Source organism: Anabrus simplex, chromosome 1, assembly GCF_040414725.1.
Source record: "Anabrus simplex isolate iqAnaSimp1 chromosome 1, ASM4041472v1, whole genome shotgun sequence".
In the NCBI taxonomy this organism is placed as follows: domain Eukaryota; kingdom Metazoa; phylum Arthropoda; class Insecta; order Orthoptera; family Tettigoniidae; genus Anabrus; species Anabrus simplex.
The window spans coordinates 27,531,222-27,544,853 of NC_090265.1; the positions used below are offsets into that span (position 1 = coordinate 27,531,222).

Genomic DNA, 13,632 nt, shown 5'->3' on the forward strand with positions numbered 1-13,632 from the left:
AAGAATAAACTTCGTGAACAACACATAGAGACTGTGTCACGTGGCCGTGCCCTAGATGCAGACGAGTGGTTATTGATTGATTGATTGATTGATTGATTGATTGATTGATTGTTTGATCTGTTTCTCTCTCTTTCCCGTAGAATTTGGTTTACCGGAATGAGGGACGTTTTGAGCCCTTCTAATTTCTTTCCCCAGTGAAATTCTGAGCTCGCTACACTTGTTGCTTGGAGACCACACTGTAGGCGCGCTCCCCTCCCACAGCTGCTCCAGCATGGCGGAGGGGAGACATCGCGCGCTGTTGCCGCTGCAGTGCTGCCGCGTATGGCCACATCTTCAGTTGGCTCGTGTGCGCTCCACCTCGGTGTTGTGCGAGTTGAACGTCTCGAAATGTTCCTTCCTGCTCCGACAGTTTAGCAAATATTTAAACAAAACAGTGCTCGGTGAAGTGCCTTACCAGTGTTCGTCTCGTGAGTTTGAGGTCCAATACGAGAATTTAACTTCAAAGGAGTGGCGTTTCACATTCCAGTGATATCGATGTTGGAGTAGGACACTAACTCGTGTGTCTGTTTCAATTGTGTGCCATGCAATGTTCTTCTTCTGTTGACTGCCGCTAGCGTATTGACAAACTTGGGACAAGATGAATCTCTTCAAGAGGGGGATGATCTTTGTGACCTTCTTCGGGTCGTGTCTTACTATAGCCCTCATAGTCGCCGCTATGGGGACCAAGTTCTGGATTGTGGCTCGTGCCAGGAGACTTTCCAACCCAGAAGAGTCTAACGGAAAAATTAACTTTGGATTGTTCAAAGGGAAGAAAGAACTCAATGTGGCGTACGGCTGGCGGACTTATGAGATAAACAGTAAGTACTTCACAGTTCTGAATTCTTTAGGGACACCAGAAATGTGGTTTGAAAATTAGAGGAAAATCAGGAATATTAAGTGTTAAACATTACATTCGTATGGGACGATACTATCCTGGTAAGACCCTGCAGCAGGGGTGGTCAACCATGCGTAGTCTGAGGTCGTTCCTTTTTTACAAAAATTATAACTGAGGGCAGCGGAGACTTCTCCGTCAGCCTCCCCCTCCCCACCTCATGTCCATGTATGTTTTAACTTACTAATTAATCATTTGGTAATGTCACATAATTACTTAGTGATACACAGAATACAGACGTGCCAGCTGCCCCGATTTAAGCGGGAGACTCCCTATTTTCGTCCTTCCCCCTCTTTCCGGATCGCATAGACTTATCCCGTGATACTTCTTATGGCTACGATGGGATAGGAAAGGTCTAGGACTGGGAATGAAGCAGCCGTGGCCTTAATTAAGGTACAGCCCCAGCATTTGTCTGGTGTGAAAATGAGAAACCACGGAAAACCATTTTCAGGGCTGCCGACAGCGGGGTTCGAACCCACTATCTTTCGTATGCAAGCTCATAGCTGCGCACCCCTAACCGCAACGCCAACTCGCCCAGTCTCGTTATTTTGAGAACAGATTTAGTATTCCTGTAACTTTTTATAGTCCCAGTTTTTTCTTTGTTCTTTAAGTAGCTAGAGAGAATTGATGTTGAGTGGGCACTGACAAGACAGATGCAATCAGCTGGTGGTGTTCTTAAATATGACAGAATCTCTAGCGTAATCCTTTTTATCATTTCTACATATCAATGCCGACTGTGAGACTATTTTTTAGCATATTTACAAGAACAAAAACTCAATTGCGGCAAATATTCATTTGTAGGACGAGGAGTTAAGAGATTCAAATAGTTTATCAATGAAAATATTTTATAAATTTCCAAGTTCACTGAAAATGTTTAAGAAAAGGCTAGGTAAGAAATTGTTAGGGAATCTGTCACCTCGGCTACAGCCCTAAATGCAGATAATTGATGACTGAATTCAGATCAAAGCTTCCCGAAAAAAGAATTCTGGAAAAAATTAAAACCCGTTCAACAAGGCCAGTGCTTTGAACATAAATCTAGTTCAGAAATTTATGAAGAGGTCTAAGGCAGTTGCAATGAAGAGTCATGTGTTCTAAAGCTCAGATACGTGTGGTATTCCTGTATTTATATAGCAATTACTTCTTCTTCTTAATCTGTTTACCCTCCAGGGTTGGTTTTCCCTCGGACTCAGCGACGGATCGCACCTCTACCGTCTCAAGGGCAGTGTCCTGGAGTGTGAGACAACTGATACAACTGGGGAGAATGACCAGTACCTCGCCCAGGCTGCCTCACCTGCTATGCTGAACAGGGGCCTTGTGGGGGGAGGGGAAGATTGGAAGGGATAGACAAGGAAGAGGGAAGGAAGGTACCATCCCGACATTTGCGTGGAGGAGAAGTGGGAAACCACGGAAAACCCCTTCCAGGATGGCTGAGGTAGGAATTGAACCCCCATCTACTCATTTGACCTCCCGAGGCTTAGTGGACCCCGTTCCAGCCCTCGTACCACTTTTCAAAAATTTCGTGGCAGAGCCGGGCATCGAACCCGGGCCTCCGGGGGTGGCAGCTAATCACACTAACCACTATACCACAGAGGCGGACAATTAATTAATTAATTAATTAATCAGAGAATTTTAATTGAGTATTATAATTTGTTAAATATTCTCCAAAGTTTCTTCATCAGTGATATGTCGTAACATGCCGCAAAAATTAAGAAAAGAAAAGGATTACCTCCTTTTAATAATTACGTGTGGCTCTTTCTAGCCGGGTGCAGCCTTTGTACGGCAGACCCTCCGATGAGGGCGGGTGGCATCTGTCATGTACAGCGTGTTGTTGTGGTGGAGGATAGTGTTATGTGTGAGTTGCAGGGATGCTGGGGACAGCACAAACACCCAGCCTCCGACCCGTTGGAATTAACCAATGAAGGTTAAAGTCTTCGACCCGGCCGGGAATTGAACGCGGGACCCTTTGAACCGACCAATCAGCCAACGAGTCAGGCGGTAACCTCCTGATTTTTTCCTTTTGAAAGTTGGCACGTCTGAGAATGTACAGTATATAAATGCTGTCTGCTTATGAGCCCGGAGGTTGCTTGTATCCTCATATAGCATCACACAAGGTTAAGCAGTTATAACTAGACATCGGGTTTATTATGCGGTATAAATCACCAATATAGGCATGCAACCATGCTGAAAAAAGTGGGGAAATATGCATTTAAGTATTCACTTATTTTCATACTACAACTCCTTTATTAGACTCACGTGATTCACCCGCACCAATACATAAAACGATGAACATGTATAAACAATTGAATGAAGAACAAAAATTCACACTCAGCTTACAACTGCGGCCGTTCTAGTAGTACAAACAACCCGTGCATAGACTCAACACTCGATTTACCGTAATCGGATCAACCGCGTTGCGGCTTAACCGCAATATCAAATCCACTAAGAATGCATGATGCTCTCATCGCCGAAAAACTTGTTTAGAGAAACTTGAGAAGCAATGTAAAGAAAAAAGTGTTTCTCGGCACAAAGACATTAATAATAATAATAATAATCGTATGGCCTCAGCTACCGTTTGCAGACATTTCGATTTGACGCCATCTGGCTGTCTGCTCGTCAATTTCGACGTTCCGGTTTACTCCGTTTGCCATCTAGCGGACCTAGAGTAAACCGGATCTCTCTTTGGCGTCTATGGCTGAGATTTTAATTAATTTTGTCGGGCAAATACCAAATGTATCAACAGAGATCTTTTACATGCCGACATCGTACGACATGGAGTGTCGATTGGACTTTTTTCCACCCTTTAAAAATCCGACTACCTCTGCCGGATTTGAACCCGCTATCTTGGGATCCGGAGGCCGACACTCTACCACGGATCCACAGAGGCAGCACAAAGACATTAAAACCACGACTCATTATTTTCAGAAATATTGAAGTGTTATTTATTTTTCTGTTTATTAATTGTGCTAAGTGCTACTGTTACTGCGACGTATAGGGTAAGTTAATAAGAACAATACAGTAGTATCAATTATTATCATTTTGACTGTTTTTAGTACGCCTGTTCCATTTTTAACTTTTTGCGAGTTAAGGTGCGTCCAAACCAAGATGTTTTCGTTAACCTTGTTCATGAACATTTCTGTCTGTTCGTTCGTTCCATAATCTGTGTACCCTCCAGGGTCGTTTTTTCCCTCGGACTCAGCGGGAGATCCCACCTCTACCGCCTCAAGGGCAGTGTCCTGGAGCTCCAGACTCTGGGTCGGGGATACAACTGGGGAGAATGACCAGTACCTCGCCCAGGCGGCCTCACCTGCTATGCTGAACAGGGGCCTTGTGGGGAGATGGGAATTTTGGAAGGGATAGACAAGGAAGAGGGAAGGAAGGTACAATCCCGACATTTGCGTGGAGGAGAAGTGGGAAACCACGGAAAACCCCTTACAGGATGGCTGAGGTGAGAATCGAACCCACCTCTATTCATTTGACTTCCCGAGGCTGAGTGGATCCCGTTCCAGCCCTCGTACTACTTTTCAAATTTCATGGCAGAGCCGGGAATCGAACCCGGGCCACTGGGGGTGACAGCTAATCACACTAACCACTACACCACAAAGGCGGACTTCTGTCTGTTAATAAACAAAATAGCGTGTTCATTAATTTTCGAGCGTGTTGATAAAACAAAATTTCTTCAACTTTTGTGAATGAAACTTTTCATTAACATTTCGTGTTTTCGTTAACATTTCGGTTCGCACATGCACAATTAGAACACGCAAATTCGTAGCGCGGAATACAATACTTTTATTTCGAAATCGAGTGTCGAATCGCAAGCAACTCGTATACACCATGTAAATACATCAGTGAAGTGTAGGAGTATGATCATCAGTCGCCATGAATCTTCAAGTTATACTTAGCCTAACATTAATGGAGATTACATTCCCATCATTTCTATAATTTCTTGCAATTTCAGGCCCAAGAACTGAAAGTCTTGTGGGGAAATTCTCAGAAACTTTCGAAAGCCTGCTGCATCATGAATTAAAAGTTTTGACAAGCCTAAGTGTCCTCTCCAAACTTAATTCTAAACGCTTTTCCAATATTTTTCTTTACCACACTTTGCGTCTGCGCTTTTGTCTAATTTCACTCATTAAAATAATGAAAACTGCAACTGTAAGTATTTTCTTCTTGCTGACCCTATCCATTGTAACCTCACAAACAGATATTTTGGTGTGGACACAATGTTAAAGAAGTTTGTTAACAAAAGATTATTAACATCTCGAGAAATGTTTTCGTTAACATTGTTAATTAACTTTGGTGTGGACTAACCATTAACAGCGATTTTACTTATCCGGGAAGCCTTGGCCCTACATTATCGCGGTCAGTCGAGAGTGGGGTGTAGTTTTGTTAGACGTATCAATCGATCAGTGTTCACAGTTTAAACAAAACAAAACAAAACACATTCAGTGTGTAAATCAATACATATTATAAATCATAATTAGTTAAATCTGTGGTAAGACCGTGTAAAACATACACAGACGTAAAGAAACACACACTCACCGTTCATTTTACACGACACACCCTACTTTCCTGTCCATAATTTGAGGAATTTGGGAAGGGAATCACAATCCAAGGAGAGGGAATCAAAACCCTGAGATTTGCTGATGATATTATTTTATCTGAGACTGCAGAAGATATGGAGAAATTGCTGAATGGTATGGGCAGAGTCTTGGGTAAGGAGTACAAGATGAAAATAAGTCCAAAACAAGAGTAATGGAGTGCAGTCGAATGAAGTCAGGTGATGCAGGAAATATTAGATTAGGAAATGAAGTCTTAAAGAAAGTAGATGAATATTGTTACTTGGGTAGTAAAATAACTAACAATGGCAGAATTAAGGAGGACATAAAATGCAGACTAGCACAAGCGGGAAAGAGCTTTCTTAAGAAAAGAAACTTCCTCACTTCGAACACAGATATAGGAATTAGAAGGATGTTTTTGAAGACTTTCGTCTGGAGCGTGGCACTGCATGGAAGTGAAACATGGATGATAACTAGCTCAGAAAGAAAGAAAATAGAAGCTTCTGAAATGTGGTGTTACAGAAGAATGCTGAAGGTGAGATGGATAGATCGAATCACGAGTGAAGAGATACTGAATCGAATTGGTGACAGATCATCGATTTAGTTAAATTTGACCAGAAGAAGAGATAGAATAATAGGACACATCTAAAGACACCCAGGACTTGTTCAGTTGCTTTTTGAAGGAAGTGTAGGTGGTAAGAACGGTAGGGGGAGACCAAGGTATGAATATGACAAGCAGATTAGAGCAGTTACATAGAAATGAAAAGGTTAGTACAGGATAGGGTGGAGTGGAGGGCTGCATCAAACCAGTCAGTGGACTGATGACCAAAGAGTTTGATTTGCAATACACTACAATGACCTTCTCCAAGTTTTCAAGTATAAATCTCTGACGTTTGTCTGTTAAAATTACCTTCAATGCAGAGAGTAATCTCTCTACAACCACGGACGTGACAGGACGGGAGTGCACGCTGTGTTCTTGTCTTGATTTTTGCTTGAAATCTTACCGCAGGTATAATGTTCATTCATAACAAGGCCACTCATTCCGCAAAAGCTCACGGCATGAATTACTTCATGTTTTCTTCAAGACTGTTCGTAAAAAATGTTAAAATATGCATTACAAAAGTTGAAAACATGCACTGTAAGTCCGAAATATGAAATGTATGCACTAATATCATGCAAATATGCATACATATGCACTATTAAACTAAATAATTCGTCTAATTTCACTTTCAAACGCACTTCCTTGTCCGTTTTGGAGGTTTACAAAACAGTTATTTAAAAATGTCCATATGATAACAAGGACATTTACAATAAGATACAAAAGTTGAAAACTAGAAAAAGCGGCTGGAATTGATAAGATTTCTGGGGATACACTAAAGACAATGGGTTGGGAAATAGTACCATATCTGAAGTACTTATTTGATTATTGTTTGGTTGAAGGAGCTATACCAAATGAATGGAGAGTTGCTATAGTAGCCCCTGTGTATAAAGGAAAGGGTGATAGGCATAAAGCTGAAAATTACAGGCCAGTAAGTTTGACATGCATTAATGTAAGCTTTGGGAAGGCATTCTTTCTGATTATGTTAGACATGTTTGCGAAATTAATAACTGGTTCGATAGAAGGCAATTTGTGTTTAGGAAAGGTTATTCCACTGAAGCTTAACTTGTAGGATTCGAGCAAGATATAGCAGATATCCTGGATTCAGGAGGTCAAACGGACTGTATCGCGATTGATCTGTCTAAAGCATTTGATAGGGTGGATCATGGGAGACTACTGGCAAAAATGAGTGCAATTGGACTAGACAAAAGAGTGACTGAATGGGTGGCTCTGTTTCTAGAAAATAGAACTCAGAGAATTAGAGTAGGCGGAGCTTTATCTGAGCCTGTAATAATTAATAGGGGAATTCCTCAAGGCAGTATTATTTGACCTTTACATTTTCTCATATATATAAATGATATGAGTAAAGAAGTGGAATCAGAGGTAAGGATTTTTTCGGATGATGTTATTCTGTATATAGTAATAAATAATTTACAAGATTATGAGCAACTGCAACATGACAGCGATAATGTTGTGAGATGCACAACAGGCAATGATAAACAGGGTTAAAAGTTTCACAAATAGGAAAAGTCCTCTCAGTTTTAATTACTGCATCGATGGGGTGAAAGTTCCTTTTGGGGATCATTGTAAGTATCTAGGTGTTAATATAAGGAAAGATCTTCATTGGGCTAATCACATAAATGGGATTGTAAACAAAGGGTACAAATCTCTGCACATGGTTATGAGGGTATTTATGGGTTGTAGTAAGGATGTAAAGGAGAGGGCGTATAAGTCTCTGGTAAGACCCCAACTAGAGTATGGTTGCACTGTATGCGATCTTAACCAGGATTACTTGATTCGAGAAAAGCAGCACGATTCGTTCTGGGTTACGAAAATGTTGCAAACTTTGGGCTGGGAAGACTTGGGAGAAAGGAGACGAGCTGTTCAAGTAAGTGATATGTCTCGAGGGTATGGGATGACATTAGTAGACGATTAATTTTTAGTGGTGTTTTTAAAAGTAGGAAAGATCATAATATGAATGTAAAGTGGGAATTCAAGACGACAAATTGGGGCGAATTCAAGACGACAAATTGGGGCAAATATTCGTCTATAGGAAGAGGAGTTACGGATTGGAATAATTGACCAAGGGAGATGTTAAATAAATTTAAAAATTCTCTGAAATTATTTAAGAAAATAATAGGTAAACAACAGATAGGGAATCTACCACATGAGTCACCGCCCTAAATGCAGATCAATTGATTGATTGATTGATTGATTGATTGATTGATTGATTGATTGATTGATTGATTGATTGATTGATTGATTGATTGATTGATTGATTGATTGATTGATTGATTGATTGATTGATATTAGGCACTCTTTTTTGTTTTAAGAGGAAGTCCAGCTAGGTAACCATCAGAGGGATAAAATGGAAGGGGTTCGATCTTCGGTGAGCGAAGGTATGAGCCAAAGAAAGACAAGAGGCACGAAGGGCGTGAACTCGCTCGCCCTCGAAACCTAATACCTTCGGGGTCGGAAAGGAACAACAGTTGACCAAGGAAGATCGGATGGGATAGATGAAAATGAGGAGCCTGGCACAAGTGGAAGTAATCCCAGGATTCATCTAATGCCCCGTGGTCGCCAACGCACGCTTCAAAGTTAAGAGACACTGGGGACCAATTCAGTTGTCTCTTACGGCAGGCAGGGCATACCATGGGTGATATTGCACCGCCCCCGCACACAGGGAGAAAAAAAAGTTGTGAAGTGTGGTTGTTTCCATCCTGAGCCCTACCTTCATGTCTGTTACCTCTACCAGTGAGATAGATATCCTGAATCCACCCAGTTTTCACTCCAGAAAAGCAAACTTGGTCTGAAAACAGACCGGTGTAAAGATAGTTTCGTCCGGGAGTTGACTTCCTTCTTACAGAATACTGTTGATCGCAACTGCGAACTCGCTGCATTAGCTTAGCTGCACCTTGATTCAATATCACTTACTATACTAAGTTACCATCCTAAACACTTGAAATTATGTACCTGTATTCTCACCTGACATTCAAGTCTCTTACATTTCTTACCTACTGACATCAATTTAGTCTTGGAAGGCTGGTTTTCATAGCATACTTATTCAAGTTCCAAGATGTTAGACTGCAGGCTTTCGACAGAATCTCCCATTAAGACCAAGTTATCAACATAGGCCATACTGCTTGCTACATTTCCAGCTAAGTGAATCCCTCCCTGCGACTCTATAACTTTCAGCAGATGAAACTAAACTCTGAACAACACAGGTGAATGATTACTGTCTTGTCTAACCCTTATAGGTACCTTGAACCAAGAATCCATTCTACTGACAATTCTCACTATAGCCAATTGTCGACATACACTAGATGGTTTTGATTGCTTTAAATGTTCTACCCTTAATCTCCTAATCTCTCCATACGGCCAACATGTTTTTCCTTGATACTCAGTCATAAGCCTTCTCTAGATCTACGAGATATTCGATTCTTGTAGCAACATTTTTCAATTCCGTGGCGCACACTGAAAATCTGATCCTGACAGCCTGAAACCAAACTAGTTTTCATCCAACTTTATTAATTAACGAGTGACATAATAATTAATCATAATTTTATAAACAGATCGTCCTTAATGAGAAAATTGGAACTATTTCAGTTTTGTGTACTCACCAATGTCATGCTCATGGTTCGATATTGCAATTCACACGATTCCTTTCGATTGTGAAAATCCAGGACATGCGTTTTTTTAAGAAAGCAAATGTGAAATACGTGTGTTAATGAAACTGATAGTTTAGGTGTCCTACAGATAATTTTAATAACCTGCTCCTCAGCCTTAGAATTTGACTAATTCTCCTTCGCCCTAGCACATTGCCAGAAAACATTCGATTTTTGTTGGCTAGGGTGAATAAAGACCAACTTTATCTTCAAGCGCTTTGATTTCTTGAAAATAAATAAGAACTTGCTGGAACTATAGGTGATTCTTTTCTTCTTTAGAACCTTGTAGTAAAATTGCACGCAAGATAATGTCGAAAAATGCTTTTTAAGTATTACAGTCTCTTACAACCACGTCAGTGTCTAACCTGTTCTACGAGAACAACAGCGAAGTGTTTTCAGGCCAGTATAAATTGTCATCCAGTTGCTCAGTACTTCAAGCCGAGCTGTGGGCCATCAAGTCTGCTTGTGAATACTAAGTGACTCGCAGGCTCCAATAGCTGCTACTATAAGCTGTGCCGCCACGTCTGTCTTGCCTGAATCCAAGGCACACTGGTTCTCTTGGAAATGAAAAGGCGTCTGCAGCCGCCTCATCCAACATAAAAATTATCTACAGCAAATCACCTCCAAGCTATAAAAAAAAATCCAAAATCAAAACATATCTAAAAGACAGTGGAACAAACTCTGGACATCAAGTACAAAGGGGTCTGTAAGAAGAGAACTACTTTTTCCCGACATATGTAGCCAACTCCAGTGCAAAACATTCGTGCCTTCAATAATTTAATTTTCTAATTTTGTATCAAGGACCAATAATAAATTAACTGATCAAAACTGTGTGTATGTTTAGTCCTCAGCCCGAAGGCTGGTTGGATCCTCAACAGTTCCGCCATAAGCTGTCATAGATGGCCTAGGCATCACTGAAGAGGCGTACTAGGAAAATGAGGAGTGAGGTAGTTTCCCGTTGCTTTCCTCACCGAGCCAGAAGTTGCTAGTACATATCAGTCTGCCAAGCCCACTGAAATGCATGCACCAACTGACCCTATGAGCAATATTTTCACACCGCTCATAGCAGGGACTGGTTGCAGAAGGAATGGCATTACTAGCATCACTCATACCCTCACTTTCACAGATCAATGAAAGGAACAAAATTGCTCTAGCACATACCAGAAGACATAGTGCACTGTAAACACTAGGTCCCGCCAGCAAAGGCATAATCCTAATATTCTTTCTTAATCTGCTTACCCTCCAGGGTTGGTTTTTCCCTCGGACTCAGCGAGGGATCCCACCTCTACCGCCTCAAGGGTAGTGTCCTGGAGCTTCAGACTATGAGTCGGGGATACAACTGGGGAGAATGACCAGTACCTCGCCCAGGCGGCCTCACCTGCTATGCTGAACAGGGGCCTTGGTGGGGGATGGGAAGGTTGGAAAGGATGGACAAGGAAGAGGGAAGGAAGCGGCCGTGGCATTAACTTAGGTACCATCCCGGCATTTGCCTGGAGGAGAAGTGGGAAACCGCGCAAAACCACTTCCAGGATGGCTGAGGTAGGAATCGAACCCACCTCTACTCATTTGACCTCCCGAGGCTGAGTGGACCCCTTTCCAGCTCTCGTACCACTTTTCGTGGCAGAGCCGGGAATCCAACCCAGGCCTCCGGGGGTGGCAGCTAATCACACTAACCACTACACCACAGAGGCGTACTATTACCCTAATATACTAATGCAAAATAGCGTTCAAACTATTAGGAAATAAATAAATAAATAAATAAATAAATCATTTTTCCAATGCTAGTGCGAAGAAAATTCGCTCATTAACAAACCGAACCAACTTAAATGCTCTTAATTATTGCAATTCAACACATTAAGATTCCTGGATATCGATGATAATTATTACACTGTTCACTCTTCGTGACATGCTACGCTTGGAGAACATTGGGTTATAACCCCAAGAAGAGCACTGTTCTCGCCAGTGCCGGATTAAGGTGTTTGGGGGCCCTGGGCTATTTAAAAAAGTGGGGCCCCTTCGTCGTAACATCACGTAAGGCTAGCATACTGAAGTCGCTATAGAACTACTTCCACTTAAATCGATGAATATACAATTTTTCTCTATTTATCATGTTAATATTTCATAATGCCAAAACATATTTTACATTTTACATTTTTCTCATTATCACTATCAAACCGACATAAAAAGAGAACTTACGTTTTTTGGCACCATTAGGATATTTTCTATCCATTTTACAAGAACATTACAGTTGTAACTTACGAATGGTTCAATAATCAGAGGTGAACTGGAAGTTCTCTTCCTGATGCAAAGATATGGTATAGCATGCGCATTCCACCATGCTTCTCCTGTCCCCTCCCGCTCACTTCCTAGACCTCTTCCCCCTTCGCCCTCTGCCCGTACTCGCAAGCTGCCAGATTTAAATTTTCGTCAACAATTACCTTTACAATAATTACAGTGCGTAAGTAGCAAGGATTCGTGTCTCCGGACGGTAATTGATTCTAGCAGTGATGAAATACTAACGCGGACAGCTGATAAGGAAGGAAGGAAGGAAGGAAGGAAGGAAGGAAGGAAGGAAGGAAGGAAGGAAGGAAGGAAGAGTGCGTGTTTGGTATTTTGGGAGCGTAAATATTCATATACATGCACGGAGGTGGAGCAACAGGCCTTTCTATACAATTTTAGGTTCGGCCAAGGGCCGAGGCCACTTGGCACGCGGGGCCCGGGGCTGCAGCCCCTTTAGCCCCCGGTTAATCCGGCCCTGGTTCTCGCTCATAAATATCACTTCACTGATAGTTGTAAGCAATAACGGAAAAATTATTACAGTTTTTGAAATGCGATATTTTGTACTGTGCGGTCAAGCACTGTTCACTGTCGGTCTAACATGCGCACTGAAACTGCGATACAAAACAACAGCTTCATTCCACAATTGCAAAAAAAAATATTTATTTAATCTATTTTAGCTGGAATTAATATTCATAGAGAGGAAAACACTGTAACACGCACACGAGTACTGCACTGCCAGCAGTTCATCGTACACCAGGAAGTTGAAATCAATCATCATCACTAGGGCCCGGATGTTTATGTCCTAAAAATGTATTAAAATATGACTTTGGTCACATTTTCTAAATTCTCAAAATCTTTATTGAAAGTATACTTTCAAAATCTAGAACATTCAATCTATATATATAAAATAAGAGTTTTGTCTGTACATTGCTCAGAATTTGAAAAGAATGGTATTTCTGTATCGATCATGTCCACAGCAACAAGAAAATGCAGTTTTTACTTTTCCGTAATTTCTGTCTGTCTGTCTGTCTGTCTGTCTGTCTGTCTGTCTGTCTGTCTGTCTGTCTGTCTGTCTGTCTGTCTTGCTCACAACGTGTACACTACCTAACCTAGAATTCTGTATAAAATTTAGAATTCCGTAGCGAAGCACGGGTACATCAGCTAGTAATAAATAAGTAACAATATTAATTTTATTATTATGTTCTGAATTTATTTAATTACTCATTTCAAAGGTAACTCTTGACTCTGCACAGAATGAAATAAATGTCACATTTTGATGGGCGATCAGAAAGAATTACAATGGGAAATTACATATATTTTAAAGTTTTCAGATAAGGAACGATCTTTCTTCTATTTTCACGCAACTTTGACTTGTAAGAGGAGAAAGCCGCTCAGCATCGCAGGATGTTACTGGGGCATATTTGAAACACGTCAGATCATTAGAGTTCAATTGAGGCTCATCTCTCTGTACAGCTTCCCTCTTAATTCACAACAATTAGGAGATGTCCTTGAGATGACTGGAAGCAGCTATGCGAAAATGGAATAAAAATATAAGAACAAAAAACATAAATTAACGGAGAAATACGACCTAATACGAAAAAT

The 13,632-nt window shown here is 41.1% G+C and overlaps 1 protein-coding gene across 1 annotated transcript in view; it reads left to right on the forward strand.

The window, feature by feature from the left end:
- The first annotated feature begins 307 nt into the window (after nt 1-307).
- LOC136860016 (clarin-3) overlaps nt 308-13,632 on the forward strand; it is a 212,772-nt gene continuing 199,447 nt past the window's right edge. The window contains exon 1 of the mRNA XM_067138731.2: nt 308-857. Coding sequence (XP_066994832.1) covers nt 638-857 — 220 coding nt within the window. The 5' untranslated portion in view covers nt 308-637. The remainder of the gene's footprint in view (nt 858-13,632) is intronic.